Source organism: Coregonus clupeaformis, chromosome 20 (assembly GCF_020615455.1).
Source record: "Coregonus clupeaformis isolate EN_2021a chromosome 20, ASM2061545v1, whole genome shotgun sequence".
In the NCBI taxonomy this organism is placed as follows: domain Eukaryota; kingdom Metazoa; phylum Chordata; class Actinopteri; order Salmoniformes; family Salmonidae; genus Coregonus; species Coregonus clupeaformis.
In genome coordinates this window covers 21,830,482-21,849,743 of record NC_059211.1, presented here as the reverse complement: position 1 = coordinate 21,849,743, position 19,262 = coordinate 21,830,482, and the positions used below count along the sequence as shown (strand labels likewise).

The 19,262-nt window shown below is 47.6% G+C and overlaps 1 protein-coding gene and 1 pseudogene across 9 annotated transcripts in view; one reads left to right on the top strand and one right to left on the bottom strand.

Annotated features, from left to right (window-relative positions):
* Positions 1-19,262, bottom strand: part of LOC121534111 (disks large homolog 1) — a 253,752-nt gene that overhangs the window by 140,291 nt on the left and 94,199 nt on the right. For 6 of the 9 annotated variants that reach the window (XM_041840572.2, XM_041840573.2, XM_041840574.2 and 3 more), the window contains one exon: positions 16,305-16,412. The exons of 2 other annotated variants lie outside the window; for them this stretch is intronic. In XM_041840572.2, coding sequence (XP_041696506.2) covers positions 16,305-16,412 — 108 coding nt within the window. Of the gene's footprint in view, positions 1-12,486; positions 12,596-16,304; positions 16,413-19,262 lie in introns of those variants that run through there. One more of the 9 variants, XM_041840582.2, reaches the window with a different exon arrangement.
* Positions 1,445-8,942, top strand: LOC121533079 (annotated as a pseudogene).

The window sequence follows — 19,262 nt, the reverse complement described above, 5'->3', positions numbered from 1 at the left end:
CCCTCCCTACCTCCCTCCCTCCCTGCCTCCCTCCCTCCCTCCCTCCCTGCCTCCCTCCCTCCCTCCCTGCCTCCCTGCCTGCCTCCCTGCCTGCCTGCCTCCCTGCCTGCCTGCCTCCCTGCCTCCCTGCTCCTACTACTCCAAAGATATTCTCCAGAGAGAGAGTAATAATATGACTCCTCGTCCACATGTCACTGTGGCGTCTGTATCCACATGTCACTGTGGCGTCTGTATCCACATGTCACTGTGGCGTCTGTATCCACATGTCACTGTGGCGTCTGTATCCACATGTCACTGTGGCGTCTGTATCCACATGTCACTGTGGCGTCTGTATCCACATGTCACTGTGGCGTCTGTATCCACATGTCACTGTGGCGTCTGTATCCACATGTCACTGTGGCGTCTGTATCCACATATTATCCACATATAGGCACCTACAGTCAGGTCCTGGAGATCAGATCAGCCTCACTCACTCATTCACCCACTCATTCACCCACTCATTCACCCACTCATTCACCCACTCACTCACCCACTCACTCACCACACAGTAAATGAGATATCCAAACACCACCTGCCCATCTATGCCAAGTACCTAATACATGTGAATGACACACACTCATACAAGCCATGACACTTCCCTGTATCTGCTTGATCAGTTACATATTGTACTCAGGCAGACAGCGCGGCTGTCAAAACTCTGCCTCTCTCTGCCTCCTCAGTCCAATGTGACCTTATACATGTTGGAGCAGTTCAATAATGCATTGCCAATTAAATAAGTACCCGGGGCATGTATATTTGATGAGAGTGGTGCTGTGGACCCCTGAGTGTGTCCCACAGAGTTAAAAGTATTTCTCTCAGCTCAGCTCTCCCCTGGAAGCACTGACAGAGACACAGTGCCTTTCGGAAAGTATTCAGACGCCTTGACTTTTTCCACATTTTGTGATGTTACAGACTTACTATAAAATGGATTAAATAACTAAACATGCTCATCAATCTACACACAATACCCCATAATGACAAGGTGAAAACAGGTTTTTAGAAATGTGTGCAAATGTAGAAAAAAGAAATACCTTATTTACATAAGTGTTCAGACTCTTTGCTATGAGACTAAAAATTGAGCCCAGGTTCATCCTGTTTCCATTGATCATCCTTGAGATGTTTCTACAACTTGATTGGAGTCCACCTGTGGTAAATTCAATTGATTGGACATGATTTGGAAAGGCACACACCTGTCTATATAAAGGTTCCATAGTTGACAGTGTATCTGGGGAAGGGTACCAAAAAACATTCTGCAGCATTGAAGGTCCCGAAAAACACAGTGGCCTCCATCATCCTTAAATGGAAGAAGTTTGGAACCACCAAGACTCTTCCTAGAGCTGGCCGCCCGGCCAAACTGAGCAATCGGGGGAGAAGGGCCTTGGTCAGGGAGGTGACCAATAACCCAATGGTCACTCTGACAGTTCCAGAGTTCCTCTGTGGAAATGGGAGAACCTTCCAGAAGGACAACCATCTCTGCCGCACTCCACCAAATCAGGCCTTTATGGTAGAGTGGCCAGACAGAAGCCACTCCTCAGTAAAAGGCACATGACAGCCCACTTGGAGTTTGCCAAAAGGCACCTAATTGACTCTCAGACCATGAGAAACAAGATTCTCTGGTCTGATGAAACCAAGATTGAACTCTTTAGCCTGAATGCCAAGCGTCACATCTGGAGGAAACCTGGCACCATCCCTACGGTGAATCATGGTGGTGGCAGCATCATGCTGTGGGGATGTTTTTCAGCGGCAAGGACTGGGAGACTAGTCAGGATTGAGGGAAAGATGAACGGAGCAAAGTACAGAGAGATCCTTGATGAAAACCTTCTCCAAAGCACTCAGGACCTCAGACTGGGGCGAAGGTTCACCTTCCAACAGGACAACGACCCTAAGCACACAGCCAAGACAACGCAGGAGTGGCTTCGGAACAAGTCTCTGAATGTCCTTGAGTGGCCCAGCCAGAGCCTGGACTTGAACCCGATCAAACATCTCTGGAGAGACCTGAAAATAGCTGTGCAGCGACGCTCCCCATCCAACCTGACACAACTTGAGAGGATCTGCAGAGAAGAATGGGAGAAACTCCCCAAATACAGGTGTGCTGAGCTTGTAGCGTCATACCCAAGAAGACTCAAGGCTGTAATCGCTGCCAAAGGTGCTTCAACAAAGTACTGAGTAAAGGGTCTGAATACTTATGTAAATGTGATATTTCCGTTTGTAATTTTTCATAAATGTGCTAAAATTGCAAAAAAATATTTCCGCGTTGTCATTATGGGGTATTGTGTGTAGATTGATGAGGGGAAAAAACAAATTTAATACATTTTAGAATGAGGGTGTATGGTAACAAAATGTGGAAAAAGTCAAGGGGTCTGAATACTTTTCCAAACTACAGTAACCTCCATACTCAAATTAACATTCCATGATAATATCACTTGAGTTTTAGAACTAGCGTGTTTTTTGAGCTGATCCATGTTGCAGATACACAACAATAATAAGGAAGCTGCCCAAATGACGTTTAAAATGAATGACTAGTGTAGTCACGGTGTAAGTACCCCAGGTAAACTGTATAACTACATTGTATCTGCGCAACCAAGACGGTGCCAACATGAATAAATGAACATGTTTTCACTGTAACCCATAGCTTTAGGATACCTTTTACAGACTACAAGGCAATCCCAACAAGAGACATCTGTACTCCGGTCCGGTACAGTGCACCTGTAGGTTGACCATTGACCCTTCCACTCTCCTGTTGCATGTAACCCCAGCCACACCACTGCAGCCTGTCTGGTGAATGGTCTTCTCTAAAGTTTACAGACTAATGCGTTCTTAATGGTCCACTTTACCCCGGCAACTGTACATCACTGAAGAGTCCTTTTGACACACCCTACTGGCCGTTATCACAGTTCAAAAGTCCAGTGACGGGAGGGGAGGGGAGGATGGTCTGAGCTTGGGGCTGGGCTAGTCATTAAGGGGAGGATGGTCTGAGCTTGGGGCTGGGCTAGTCATTAAGGGGAGGATGGTCTGAGCTTGGGGCTGGGCTAGTCATTAAGGGGAGGGGGAGGATGGTCTGAGCTTGGGGCTGGGCTAGTCATTAAGGGGAGGATGGTCTGAGCTTGGGGGCTGGGCTAGTCTTAAGGGGAGGATGGTCTGAGCTTGGGGCTGGCTAGTCATTAAGGGGAGGATGGTCTGAGCTTGGGGCTGGGCTAGTCATTAAGGGGAGGATGGCCTGAGCTTGGGGCTGGGCTAGTCATTAAGGGGAGGATGGCCTGAGCTTGGGGCTGGGCTAGTCATTAAGGGGAGGATGGCCTGAGCTTGGGGCTGGGCTAGTCATTAAGGGGAGGATGGTCTGAGCTTGGGGCTGGGCTAGTCATTAAGGGGAGGATGGCCTGAGCTTGGGGCTGGGCTAGTCATTAAGGGGAGGATGGCCTGAGCTTGGGGCTGGGCTAGTCATTAAGGGGAGGATGGTCTGAGCTTGGGGCTGGGCTAGTCATTAAGGGGAGGGGAGGATGGTCTGAGCTTGGGGGCTGGGCTAGTCATTAAGGGGAGGATGGTCTGAGCTTGGGGCTGGGCTAGTCATTAAGGGGAGGATGGTCTGAGCTTGGGGCTGGCTAGTCATTAAGGGGAGGATGGTCTGAGCTTGGGGCTGGGCTAGTCATTAAGGGGAGGATGGTCTGAGCTTGGGGGCTGGGCTAGTCATTAAGGGGAGGATGGTCTGAGCTTGGGGCTGGGCTAGTCATTAAGGGGAGGATGGTCTGAGCTTGGGGCTGGGCTAGTCATTAAGGGGAGGATGGTCTGAGCTTGGGGCTGGGCTAGTCATTAAGGGGAGGATGGCCTGAGCTTGGGGCTGGGCTAGTCATTAAGGGGAGGATGGTCTGAGCTTGGGGCTGGGCTAATCATTAAGCGGAGGATGGTCTGAGCTTGGTGCTGGGCTAGTCATTAAGGGGAGGGGAGGATGGTCTGAGCTTGGGGCTGAGTTAGTCATTAAGGGGAGGGGAGGATGGTCTGAGCTTGGGGCTGGCTAGTCATTAAGGGGAGGGGAGGATGGTCTGAGCTTGGGGCTGGGCTAGTCATTAAGGGGAGGATGGTCTGAGCTTGGGACTGGGCTAGTCATTAAGGGGAGGGGAGGATGGTCTGAGCTTGGGGCTGGGCTAGTCATTAAGGGGAGGATGGTCTGAGCTTGGGGTTGGGCTAGTCATTAAGGGGAGGATGGCCTGAGCTTGGGGCTGGGCTAGTCATTAAGGGGAGGATGGTCTGAGCTTGGAGCTGGCCTAGTCATTAAGGGGAGGATGGCCTGAGCTTGGGGCTGGGCTAGTCATTAAGGGGAGGATGGTCTGAGCTTGGGGCTGGGCTAGTCATTAAGGGGAGGATGGTCTGAGCTTGGGGCTGGGCTAGTCATTAAGGGGAGGGGAGGATGGTCTGAGCTTGGGGCTGGGCTAGTCATTAAGGGGAGGATGGTCTGAGCTTGGGGCTGGGCTAGTCATTAAGGGGATGGTGGTCTGAGCTTGGGGCTGGGCTAGTCATTAAGGGGAGGATGGTCTGAGCTTGGGGCTGGCTAGTCATTAAGGGGAGGATGGTCTGAGCTTGGGGCTGGGCTATTCATTAAGGGGAGGATGGCCTGAGCTTGGGGCTGGGCTAGTCATTAAGGGGAGGAGAGGATGGTCTGAGCTTGGGGCTGGGCTAGTCATTAAGGGGAGGGGAGGATGGTCTGAGCTTGGGGCTGGGCTAGTCATTAAGGTGAGGATGGTCTGAGCTTGGGGCTGGGCTAGTCATTAACATTTACATTTACGTCATTTAGCTGACGCTCTTATCCAGAGCGACTTACAGTTAGTGCATACATTATTATTTTCATACTGGCCCCCCGTGGGAAACGAACCCACAACCCTGGCGTTGCAAACGCCATGCTCTATCAACTAAGCTACCTCCCTGCCTGCCATTCCCTCCCCTACCCTGGACGACGCTGGGCCAATTGTGCGCCGCCCCATTGGTCTCCCGGTTGCGGCCGGCTACAGCAGAGCCTGGATTCGAACCAGGATCTCTAGTGGCACAGCTAGCACTGCGATGCAGTGCCTTAGACCACTGTGTCACATTAAGGGGAGGATGGTCTGAGCTTGGGGTTGGGCTAGTCATTAAGGGGAGGTTGGTCTGAGCTTGGGGCTGGCTAGTCATTAAGGGGAGGGGAGGATGGTCTGAGCTTGGGGCTGGGCTAGTCATTAAGGGGAGGGGAGGATGGTCTGAGCTTGGAGCTGGGCTAGTCATTAAGGGGAGGATGGTCTGAGCTTGGGGCTGGGCTAGTCATTAAGGGGAGGGGAGGATGGTCTGAGCTTGGGGCTGGGCTAGTCATTAAGGGGAGGATGGCCTGAGCTTGGGGCTGGGCTAGTCATTAAGGGGAGGGGAGGATGGTCTGAGCTTGGGGCTGGGCTAGTCATTAAGGGGAGGATGGTCTGAGATTGGGGCTGGGCTAGTCATTAAGGGGAGGATGGTCTGAGCTTGGGGCTGGGCTAGTCATTAAGGGGAGGGTGGCCTGAGCTTGGGGCTGGGCTAGTCATTAAGGGGAGGATGGTCTGAGCTTGGAGCTGGCCTAGTCATTAAGGGGAGGGGAGGATGGTCTGAGCTTGGGGCTGGCCTAGTCATTAAGGGGAGGGTGGCCTGAGCTTGGGGCTGGGCTAGTCATTAAGGGGAGGATGGTCTGAGCTTGGAGCTGGCCTAGTCATTAAGGGGAGGGGAGGATGGTCTGAGCTTGGGGCTGGCCTAGTCATTAAGGGGAGGATGGCCTGAGCTTGGGGCTGGGCTAGTCATTAAGGGGAGGATGGTCTGAGCTTGGGGCTGGGCTAGTCATTAAGGGGAGGATGGTCTGAGCTTGGGGCTGGGCTAGTCATTAAGGGGGAGGGGAGGATGGTCTGAGCTTGGGGCTGGGCTAGTCATTAAGGGGAGGATGGTCTGAGCTTGGGGCTGGGCTAGTCATTAAGGGGAGGATGGTCTGAGCTTGGGGCTGGGCTAGTCATTAAGGGGAGGATGGTCTGAGCTTGGGGCTGGGCTAGTCATTAAGGGGAGGATGGTCTGAGCTTGGGGCTGGGCTAGTCATTAAGGGGATGGTGGTCTGAGCTTGGGGCTGGGCTAGTCATTAAGGGGAGGGGAGGATGGTCTGAGCTTGGGGCTGGGCTAGTCATTAAGGGGAGGATGGTCTGAGATTGGGGCTGGGCTAGTCATTAAGGGGAGGATGGTCTGAGCTTGGGGCTGGGCTAGTCATTAAGGGGAAGGGAGGATGGTCTGAGCTTGGGGCTGGGCTAGTCATTAAGGGGAGGATGGTCTGAGATTGGGGCTGGGCTAGTCATTAAGGGGAGGATGGTCTGAGCTTGGGGCTGGGCTAGTCATTAAGGGGAGGGGAGGATGGTCTGAGCTTGGGGCTGGGCTAGTCATTAAGGGGAGGGATGGTCTGAGATTGGGGCTGGGCTAGTCATTAAGGGGAGGATGGTCTGAGCTTGGGGCTGGGCTAGTCATTAAGGGGATGGTGGTCTGAGCTTGGGGCTGGGCTAGTCATTAAGGGGAGGATGGTCTGAGCTTGGGGCTGGGCTAGTCATTAAGGGGAGGGGAGGATGGTCTGAGCTTGGGGCTGGGCTAGTCATTAAGGGGAGGATGGTCTGAGCTTGGGGCTGGGCTAGTCATTAAGGGGAGGATGGTCTGAGCTTGGGGCTGGGCTAGTCATTAAGGGGAGGATGGTCTGAGCTTGGGGCTGGGCTAGTCATTAATCCTTCAGTATCTCTTTATCTTTTTTCTCCCTCTCATTCTCTCTGTTTCTCTTGCTCTGTCTCTCTACCACACACACACACACACACACACACACACACACACACACACACACACACACAATGGGTTTAGGATAGCATTGGGTTAATGAGTTGCCATCCTAATCTGTGTTAGGAACTCAACATCTCACTAATAGAGATTCCCCATAAAGTTGACATTGAACTTCCCTCAGACTGGAAGTTAATGAACAACACCACCATATCCCATTCACCAACATAAGAACAGTTGAATATGTGGTTAATATCAGAAAAAGGCCATGCCAGGCAGGCTTACTATTGTCTACCTTTACAGTTATATTTTACTAATCACCTTTAGTAATCAAACTGCCTACTATAACGCATTTCAAATATTCGTTTAGGTTTCTTTATCATTCTTTCCTCGTCTCCTACTAAGTACATTTAGCATGAAGTCTATAATGTCGCCTCCCTCTGTTGCTAAGTACGTTTAGCATGAAGGCTATACTGTCGCCTCCCTCTGTTGCTAAGTACGTTTAGCATGGCTATACTGTCGCCTCCCTCTGTTGCTAAGTACGTTTAGCATGAAGTCTATACTGTTGCCTCCCTCTGTTGCTAAGTACGTTTAGCATGAAGGCTATACTGTCGCCTCCCTCTGTTGCTAAGTACGTTTAGCATGAAGGCTATACTGTCGCCTCCCTCTGTTGCTAAGTACGTTTAGCATGGCTATACTGTCGCCTCCCTCTGTTGCTAAGTATGTTTAGCATGAAGGCTATACTGTCCTGTGTGCTGTGACACCTTCAAGAATCCTGTCCTCCTGTCGTGTAGCCACAGCTTCTGTAAAGCCTGTCTGCAGGACTATCGGAAAGGAAAATAAACTTGGGAATGTCAGTGTTTGCAGGAGAAGATCATCAAGACACGAGCCTCCATGTAACCTGGTTTTAAAGAACCTGTGTGAGGCCTTCTTACAGGAGAGAAGTCAGAGAGCGTCTGAGCTGCTCTGCAGTCTGCATGGAGAGCAACTCAAGCTCTTCTGTCTGGATGATAAACAGCCTGTCTGTTTCGTGTGTCAGACTTCCAGAAAACACACAAACCACAAGTTCTGTCCCATAGATGAAGCTGCACAGGATTATAAGGAGGAACTCAAGACTGTACTGAGACCCTTAAGGGAGAAGCTGAAGATCTTTAATGCAGTTAAAGTAACGTGTGATAAAACAGCAGAGCACATTAAGAGCCACACCCAGACCACATAAAAGCAGATTAAGGAGGAGTTTGAGATGCTTCAACAGTTTCTGCAAGATGAAGAGGCAGCCAGGATAGCTTCTCTGAGGGAGGAAGAGGAGCAGAAGAGTCAGATGATGAAGAAGTAGATTGAGGAGATGAATAAAGAGATATCATCCCTTTCAGACACAATCAGAGCTGTAGAGAAGGAGCAGGGAGCTGAAGACATCACATTTCTACAGAACTACAAGGCCACCGTTGGTAGAGCCAAGTGCACACTGCCGGATCCAGAAAGGTTCTCAAGAGCGCTGATAGACGTGGCCAAACACCTGGGCGACCTGAAGTTCGGAGTCTGGGAGAAGATGCAGGAGATGGTTCAGTACAGTCCTGTCATTCTGGACCCCAACACCGCAGCATCCCCAGATCTCATCCTGTCTGATGATCTGACCAGTGTGAGAGCCAGTAAGACACAACAGCTTCCTGACAACCCAGAGAGGTCTGATCACTTTAATTTCGTTCTGGGATCAGAAGGCTTTAACTCAGGGACACATAGCTGGGACGTTAAGGTTGGAGACGGTGGATACTGGATTGTAGGATTTATCTCAGAGTCTGTCTCCGGGAAGAACGGTGCTTTCTATAATAGAATATGGGCAATACAGTATTGTAATGGTGAATACAAAAGCACGACCGTCAAGCACTCTCCTCTCAGTGAGACAGAAAGCCAAGAGGATCAGAGTGCAGCTGGACTGGGACAGAGAAAGGCTGTCATTCTCTGACTCCGATAACAACATACACATACACATACTTTCACTAAAGGGAGTATCTCCATTCTTTTACAATGTTGATACTTCAGCTAATATGAAGATCTTACCAATTAAAGTATCTGGAACAGTGGAACAGCACAGTCAGAACAGATACCACCTCTGTCTGTAACAGTGGAACAGCACAGTCAGAGCAGATACCACCTCTGTCTGATTAGACAAATTATGTTATTACTCAGTGTTATATTCTCTCTATTGTCCGTCATTGTTTAATAAAGAAAATGATAAGGAGAGATAAGGATGGATGACAGGCCGCAGTAGTCTCTCTTACAATCGTACAGTCTTACCTTCTAGGATAACCATGTCTAACACGGAGATAACTAAACCTTAGCTCACATGGCTCTACATTAACCCAGATGAGCTTATGGAGATGTTATTACCACTGTAAGTCTGCAACTTAGCACTTACACTAGTTAAAACAGTTCAAATAAACAAACAACAGATACATCTGAACCTATTTGTGCCGTATTGCTGTTTTTATTTTACCTTAATTTTACCAGGTTAGTCTCGTTGAGATAAAAATCGTGGGGGGCTTTAATCAATAGCTGAGCACTACAAGGAAAGGGTGGCAGTGAACGTCCCCTGTCACCACCACTGATCAGCTTCTTGATATGCCACACCTGTCAGGTGGATGGATTATCTTGGCGAAGGAGAAATGCTCACTAACAGGGATATAAACACATTTGTGGGTTATATGAGCCCATGCAAACAGGGACCCTGATGGCAGTAGGTCTTTATTAAAGAGGGAGAGAATCCATCCTGAGCTCTGATCTGATGGCTGCCCTTCCTTCCTCCTGCTCTCCTCCTCCTCCTCCTCCTCCGTCCATCTAATAAGACGTCTCATCGCTCTCTCCTTGGTTAGTCAGCTCTGTCATTTAGCCTGTGGCTGCCAGCATCAAGGCTAAATGACAGAGCTGACTAACCAAGGAGAGAGCGATGAGACGTCTTATTAGATGGACGGAGGAGGAGGAGGAGGAGGAGAGCAGGAGGAAGGGCAGCCATCAGATCAGAGCTCAGGATGGATTCTCTCCCTCTTTAATAAAGACCTACTGCCATCAGGGTCCCTGTTTGCATGGGCTCATATAACCCACAAATGTGTTTATATCCCTGTTAGTGAGCATTTCTCCTTCGCCAAGATAATCCATCCACCTGACAGGTGTGGCATATCAAGAAGCTGATTAAACAGCATGATCATTACACAGGTGCACCTTGTGCTGGGGACAATAAAAGGCCACTCTTTTGTCACACAACACAAATGCCACAGATGTCTCAAGTGTTGAGGGCAAAAGGGGGAGGGGTGCAACTCAATATTAGGGAGGTGTTCCCAATGTTTGTTATACTCAGTGTCTACTGTAATGTAAAGCCTTAATACAGTAAATGTACTGGATAATAATATACTGTAATGTAAAGCCTTAATACAGTAAATGTACTGGTTAATAATATACTGTAATGTAAAGCCTTAATACAGTACATATACCGGATAATAACATACTGTAATGTAAAGCCTTAATACAGTAAATGTACTGGATAATAACATACTGTAATGTAAAGCCTTAATACAGTAAATGTACTGGATAATAATATACTGTAATGTAAAGCCTTAATACAGTACATATACCGGATAATAACATACTGTAATGTAAAGCCTTAATACAGTAAATGTACTGGATAATAACATACTGTAATGTAAAGCCTTAATACAGTACATATCCCGGATAATAACATACTGTAATGTAAAGCCTTAATACAGTAAATGTACTGGATAATAACATACTGTAATGTAAAGCCTTAATACAGTAAATGTACTGGATAATAATATACTGTAATGTAAAGCCTTAATACAGTAAATGTACTGGATAATAATATACTGTAATGTAAAGCCTTAATACAGTAAATGTACTGGATAATAATATACTGTAATGTAAAGCCTTAATACAGTAAATGTACTGGATAATAATATACTGTAATGTAAAGCCTTAATACAGTAAATGTACTGGATAATAATATACTGTAATGTAAAGCCTTAATACAGTACATATACCGGATAATAACATACTGTAATGTAAAGCCTTAATACAGTAAATGTACTGGATAATAATATACTGTAATGTAAAGCCTTAATACAGTACATATCCCGGATAATAACATACTGTAATGTAAAGCCTTAATACAGTAAATGTACTGGATAATAACATCCTCTAAAGCCTGTTATACTCGGACAGGACAAACCGACTCCAATAAACTGAAACTACATTTTCACTAAAATAACCAAAGCACCACTCCTTACTTCATTCAATCAACGCAAACACATCAATTGAGCACGTAAAACACAACACATGAACTGACGTCTCTCTCACGTCTTAATCAATCACCATTTGAAGCGTGACGTCGTCGTTGGCACAACCACTGAAGCACAGGAACACAATCCAGCTCCATTCAAGCCTATCTTCTTCCTGCTTCTACTACTGGTTCATTACCATCAACATCTCTCAGAGACACACAGTGTAGTGGGCAGACAGACAGACAGACAGACAGACAGACAGACAGACAGACAGACAGACAGACAGGGACACTGAACAGGGTTCATTTGTCTCTAGTTCTACTCTAAAAAATCACTCAGAGGGCTATTTACTTCCTAACTTACTGCAGCTCAGCTCACGTAGCATTGCAGCACAGCACAGCTCTGTCTGTCTGGCTGTCAGTCTGTCTGTCCAGCAGCATCACACCCACGGTAAGGAGTAGGCTGAGATCTCTGTGCTATGGTAGCGTTGTGTTACTGTGGAAGGAGTGGGATGTGTGTGAGTGCGTAGAGTCTGAATGTAGTGGTACTCCTGGGGTTTAATGTGGGTGTATGCTGTTATAACACCAGAGAGAGAGAGAGAGTTCTCATGTTGTCGGAGGTGAGAGCAGGAAAGGGAGCTAAAACAATGCATCGTCATGACGCCAAAACAGATCTGCTTTACATTTAGAAAAGGCATTATCATTCCTATAAGACTATGACAACATTGTTTCCAACAACAAACATACCTGCTACTTCAAAGAAGCAGTAGTCTTTTAGAGCAAGAAACAGACTTTCTAAACACTAAACAAAACCATTTTTTAAAAAACTGATCAATGTCTCCAAATCAACTCCATACAAAACAATCAACAAACCTGATCAACGTCTCCAAATCAGCTCCATTTAAAACAATCAATAAACTGGATCAACGTCTCCAAATCAACTCCATACAAAACAATCAATAAACCTGATCAACGTCTCCAAATCAACTCCATACAAAACAATCAACAAACCTGATCAATGTCTCCAAATCAACTCCATACAAAACAATCAATAAACCTGATCAACGTCTCCAAATCAACTCCATACAAAACAATCAATAAACCTGATCAACGTCTCCAAATCAACTCCATACAAAACAAATCAACAAACCTAGCTTCATATATAAACAGTAAACAAATCCTACAAACACCGTAAAAACAGACTTCACAGCGGTTGAAAACACAGACAGAAGTCTGGTCTGGAAATGTTCACTGCATATAGACTAAGAGGACAGTGAACACTATGGAGAGTTCATCAGCTTAGAGTGGCAGTTAATGACAGACCCACTGCCTACCTACCAACAATCCATTACAGTAGATACATCCCCCCTACCTACCAGTAAGGTCTGCTGCAGTCCCTTGGTTTTCCTCATGGTCTTGATTAGGCGCCAGCCCATCTTTTTGGCGTACCACACTGAGGCCAACATGTCCCCCTCTGGTACGGCTCGTGCTAACACTGACACACAAACACGACACACACACACACACACACACCTCCTGATCGAGGGTCTGTCTGTGGGGACCTGAAAGGGGTCTGTCGAGGAGCAGAGCTCAGGAGATGCTAACTTGTCCCCCTGCGTAGCACAACACAGCCAGCATGTCACCGCCAAGCAGTACGCTGAGCCACCAGCCGGAGTGTGTGTGTGTGTGTGGCAGGTACGAGATAAGGAACCGCTGCTCTGTCTGCTTCCAGCGGCATAACACACACACACACACACACACACACACACACACACACACACACACACAGACAGACAGGACGCTAAGGGACAGTGATCAGAGACGAGTGGTTGGCAGGGGAGGGAGACAGCAGGTTTAGAGGACTCTAAATTTCCGTCTGCTGAATCATTCACTTAGAGAGAGAGAGAGGGAGGGGAGAGAGAGAGGGGAGAGAGAGAGAGAGAGAGAGAGAGAGAGGAGGGGGAGAGAGAGAAAGAGAGAGAGAGGAAGGCGGAGATGTGGATAATTTATCACCGTTGTCTCACTCGCCCCCCACCCCATCCCTCCCTCCACCCCCATCACCACATTCTGTCCCTCCCCTCTTCCCCTCTCCTCCCCTCTCCTTCCTCCTCTCTCAGGCAGGAGAGACCCTCCACTAAGCCATACTAGAGAGTCCCTCCACTAAGTCATACTAGAGAGTCCCTCCACTAAGTCATACTAGAGACCCTCCACTAAGTCATACTAGAGACCCTCCACTAAGTCATACTAGAGAGCCCCTCCACTAAGTCATACTAGAGACCCTCCACTAAGTCATACTAGAGAGCCCCTCCACTAAGTCATACTAGAGAGTCCCTCCACTAAGTCATACTAGAGACCCTCCACTAAGTCATACTAGAGACCCTCCACTAAGTCATACTAGAGAGTCCCTCCACTAAGTCATACTAGAGAGCCCCTCCACTAAGTCATACTAGAGAGTCCCTCCACTAAGTCATACTAGAGAGCCCCTCCACTAAGTCATACTAAAGAGTCCCTCCACTAAGTCATACTAAAGAGTCCCTCCACTAAGTCATACTAGAGACCCTCCACTAAGTCATACTAGAGACCCTCCACTAAGTCATACTAGAGAGTCCCTCCACTAAGTCATACTAGAGAGCCCCTCCACTAAGTCATACTAGAGACCCTCCACTAAGTCATACTAGAGAGCCCCTCCACTAAGTCATACTAGAGTCCCTCCACTAAGTCATACTAGAGACCCTCCACTAAGTCATACTAGAGAGACCCTCCACTAAGTCATACTAGAGTCCCTCCACTAAGTCATACTAGAGACCCTCCACTAAGTCATACTAGAGACCCTCCACTAAGTCATACTAGAGACCCTCCACTAAGTCATACTAGAGTCCCTCCACTAAGTCATACTAGAGACCCTCCACTAAGTCATACTAGAGAGTCCCTCCACTAAGTCATACTAGAGAGCCCCTCCACTAAGTCATACTAAAGAGTCCCTCCACTAAGTCATACTAGAGTCCCTCCACTAAGTCATACTAGAGAGTCCCTCCACTAAGTCATACTAGAGAGTCCCTCCACTAAGCCATACTAGAGAGCCCCTCCACTAAGTCATACTAGAGAGTCCCTCCACTAAGTCATACTAGAGTCCCTCCACTAAGTCATACTAGAGTCCCTCCACTAAGTCATACTAAAGAGTCCCTCCACTAAGTCATACTAGAGTCCCTCCACTAAGTCATACTAGAGAGTCCCTCCACTAAGTCATACTAGAGAGTCCCTCCACTAAGTCATACTAGAGAGTCCCTCCACTAAGTCATACTAGAGAGCCCCTCCACTAAGTCATACTAGAGACCCTCCACTAAGTCATACTAGAGACCCTCCACTAAGTCATACTAGAGAGTCCCTCCACTAAGCCATACTAGAGAGTCCCTCCACTAAGTCATACTAGAGTCCCTCCACTAAGTCATACTAGAGAGTCCCTCCACTAAGTCATACTAGAGAGTCCCTCCACTAAGTCATACTAGAGAGTCCCTCCACTAAGTCATACTAGAGAGCCCCTCCACTAAGTCATACTAAAGAGTCCCTCCACTAAGTCATACTAGAGAGTCCCTCCACTAAGTCATACTAGAGACCCTCCACTAAGTCATACTAGAGACCCTCCACTAAGTCATACTAGAGAGCCCCTCCACTGAAATGTGTCCTCCACGAGTCAGGGTGGTGTTCTGCTGAAATGTGTCCTCTACCTGTCAGGGTGGTGTTCTGCTGAAATGTGTCCTCTACCTGTCAAGGTGGTGTTCTGCTGAAATGTGTCCTCTACCTGTCAAGGTGGTGTTCTGCTGAAATGTGTCCTCTACCTGTCAAGGTGGTGTTCTGCTGAAATGTGTCCTCTACCTGTCAAGGTGGTGTTCTGCTGATATGTGTCCTCTACCTGTCAAGGTGGTGTTCTGCTGAAATGTGTCCTCTACCTGTCAAGGTGGTGTTCTGCTGATATGTGTCCTCTACCTGTCAGGGTGGTGTTCTGCTGATATGTGTCTTCCACATGTCTGCATTAGATGGAGCAGATGAAGAGAACTAATGCACTTATTGGCCTGAAGGAGCAGTCCAATTATCTCAGTTTTGACTCCACTCTGCTACTGCAAACACTAGCTTCACTGGACAGGAGATGGCTACCAAGGGAGGAGACATTCAATACAAAATAAAACCTGACAGGATCGCTGAAACCACCACCATCAGCCAAACAGCTTTTAACAATCTATTTCCCAGAAGAACATTTTTCATGACAAAAAGCTTACTTCCTCAATGAAAATGAACTAAATGCTAAACAAATGTATATGCCAACAGTTGCTGATGGTGCATCCGCAACTAACATTCACCATCAGCTCACAGCAAAGCCAGCTAGAAGATAACAAAGCCACACAAATGAGTCCTTTTGTAATCCAAAGCCATGACATCCATGTACACAGAAGACAAAACAACGTTGCTCTATCCCTCTCAAAGCTGGCAAGTTCTCTATGGCAATGGTGCCACCTAGGGCTGGCACCGTGTTACTGCAACATTGGAACGAATACAGAGAATGGAAGTGCTATAGAAGTGTCATCATTAACAAATGAAAGAACTGAAAAGCAACAAAAAAAGAATCTAAATGGAGAGAAAAGCAGAACGCAGAAATGGGCAGCGATGTGGTCAGAATGGGTGGTGATGTGGTCAGAATGGGAAGTGTTGTGGTCAGAATGGGAAGCGATGTGGTCAGAATGGGAAGTGATGTGGTCAGAATGGGAAGCGATGTGGTCAGAATGGGAAGCGATGTGGTCAGAATGGTCAGCCATGTGGTCAGAATGGGAAGCGATGTGGTCAGAATGGGAAGCGATGTGGTCAGAATGGTCAGCCATGTGGTCAGAATGGTCAGCCATGTGGTCAGAATGGGAAGCGATGTGGTCAGAATGGAAAGCGATGTGGTCAGAATGGGAAGTGATGTGGTCAGAACGGGAAGTGATGTGGCCAGAATGGGAAGCGATGTGGTCAGAATGGGAAGCGATGTGGCCAGAATGGGAGGCGATGTGGTCAGAATGGGAAGTGATGTGGTCAGAACGGGAAGTGATGTGGCCAGAATGGGAAGCGATGTGGTCAGAATGGAGAGCGATGTGGTCATTCCGAGGCGAACTAACGGAGCGTGGCACAGCAGGTGGTCGGTCGGTGGGTCAGTGGGTGTTACCTGTAGAAGGGCGTGGTTGGTAGCATACAGCGTAGAGAAGTCAGGAACAGGAACATCCTCATAGCCTACAGGCGAGCCAGCGTCGAAGATACACTCCAACGACTCTACCTACAGTACAGAGGATAGGGACTCAGCAAGTTACTACAAGGAGAGTACACACACACACACACACACACACACACACACACACACACACAGATACAGTGCATTCGGAAAGTATTCAGACCCCTGACTTTTTCCACATTTTGTTACGTTACAGCCTTATTCTAAAATGGATTAAATTGTTTTTTTCCCTCATCAATCTACACACAATACCCCATGATGACAAAGCAAAAATCTTTATTTTCTATTTTTTTTTAACACATTTATGAAAAACTAAAAACGGAAATATCACATTTACATAATTATTCAGACTCTTTACTCAGTACTTTGTTGAAGCACCTTTGGCTGCGATTACAACCTCGAGTCTTCTTGGGTATGACGCTACAAGCTTGGCACACCTGTATTTGGGGAGTTTCTGCCATTCTTCTCTGCAGATCCTCTCAAGCTCTGTCAGGTTGGATGGGGAGCGTCGCTGCACAGCTATTTTCTGGTCTCTCCACAAAGATGTTCAATCAGGTTCATGTCTGGGCTCTGGCTGGGCCACTCAAGGACATTCAGAGACTTGTCCCGAAGTCACTCCTGCGTTGTCTTGGCTGTGTGCTTAGGGTCGTTGTCCTGTTGGAAGGTGAACCTTCGCCCCAGTCTGAGGTCCTGAGTGCTCTGGAACAGGTTTTCATCAAGGATCTTTCTGTACTTTGCTCCGTTCATCTTTCCCTCGATCCTGACCAGTCTCCCAGTCCCTGCCGCTGAAAAACATCCCCACATCATGATGCTGCCACCATGCTTCACCGTAGGGATGGTGCCAGGTTTCCTCCAGATGTGATGCTTGGCATTCAGGCCAAAGAGAGAATCTTGTTTCTCATGGTTTGAGAGTCCTTTAGGTGCCTTTTGGCAAACTCCAAGCGGGCTGTCATGTGCCTTTTGCTGAGGAGTGGCTTCCGTCTGGCCACTCTACCATAAAGGCCTGATTGGTGGAGTGCTGCAGAGATGGTTGTCCTTCTGGAAGGTTCTCCCATCTCCACAGAGGAACTCTGGAACTCTGTCAGAGTGACCATCGGGTTCTTGGTCACCTCCCTGACCAAGGCCCTTCTCCTCCGATTACTCAGTTTGGCCGGTCGGCCAGCTCTAGGAAGAGTCTTGGTGGTTCCAAACTTCTTCCATTTAAGAATGATGGAGGCCACTTGGGGACCTTCAATGCTGCAGAAATGTTTTGGTACCCTTCCCCAGATCTGTGCCTCGACACAATCCTGTCTTGGAGCTCTACGGACAATTCCTTCGACCTCATGGCTTGGTTTTTGCTCTGGGATGCACTGTCAACGGTGGGACCTTATATACACAGGTGTGTGCCTTTCCAAATCATGTCCAATCCAATCAAGTTGTAGAAACATCTCAAGGATGATCAATGGAAACAGGACGCACCTGAGCTCAATGGGTCTTATGTAAATAAGGTATTTCAGTTTTTTATAAATTTGCAAACATATCTAAAAACCTGTTTTCACTTTGTCATTATGGTTGTACTGTGTTCAGATTGATGAGAGGGAAAAAAAACTATGGGCTGTAACGTAACAAAATGTGGAAAAAGGGGAAGGGGTCTGAATACTTTCCGAATGAACAACTGAAAGAGACTGAAATGTGTGATGAGGTATGATCAGTATGATGAGAGGATATCAGCCAGGATGCTGTAGCCTCCTCAAACTCAACTCTGGACCTCGAAGCCAGTTCCAAATCAAATCAAATCAAATTGTATTGGTCACATACACATATCCACTGCATATTTTATTGTTCCCCTCTAATCAGGGACTGATTTAGACCTGGGACACCAGGTTGGTGCAATTAATTATCAGGGAGAACAGAAAACCAGCAGTACTCCGGACCTCGTAGGGTAAGAGTTGAATACCCCTGTTGTAGCCCATACTATGAACGCAACACTAAAGAGAAGCCAGAGTTCCTCCCCTGAGTAGAACACCAAGCTCACAGAGACCATATAAACTCCACATGCACACACAGACTGATCTCCATGCAACAAAAAAACAAAAAACACACACACACTTGGATTGCTGCAAGGTGAACAAAGACGGTGTGATGGCTGAATGGAAGCAGCGTTTCCAAGCCATCGGTATGACTGTGAAAGCATGTAGCCACTAAAGCAGCTACCGTATGAAAGTGAGTGCAAGTCATGAGATGTAGAGAGCTTTGAAACAACAGAAACGTGCGATTGAGCAGCCAGCAAGATGAATGCGTGAGCTGTACGTGCATCCCAATGGAAATGCACTAAGAGTATCCACACATCCTTTACAAGTTACACCACTTCCTGCAAATATGTTAGAAATACACTTTATACAACAACTTAGTAAACATGTCCTGCAAATATGGCACTACACGGTGAGGGTGAAGATTTATTTGCGAGTGTGGAGAGGTATGAAGGTGTGGCGTGTGTCACAAAAGTGTGGTGCTGTGTGTGCGCGCGTGTACTTTATGCTTTTGTGTGTGTGTGTGTGTGTGTGTGTGTGTGTGTGTGTGTGTGTGTGTGTGTGTGTGTGTGTGTGTGTGTGTGTGTGTGTGTGTGTGTGTGTGTGTGCCTGCGTGTTGTTCTGGCCAGCACATAAGGTCAGGAGCCACAGTGCAGTTGGGTGCAGGCCGGCCCAGCCCCGCACAGCCCTGAGGGACCAGAGTCCTGGAGAGAAACAAGATGGCTGCTCCATCTGTCAGGGCCTACAGAGCCAAGCAGCCCAATGTGATGCGTACGCAAACACCCCACACGGGGCACCACCAAAATAACCACACAGAGACACACAGACCCCACACTGAACAAACAAACAAAACACTAGTCACAATGAATCTTTAAAAAGGAGTCAA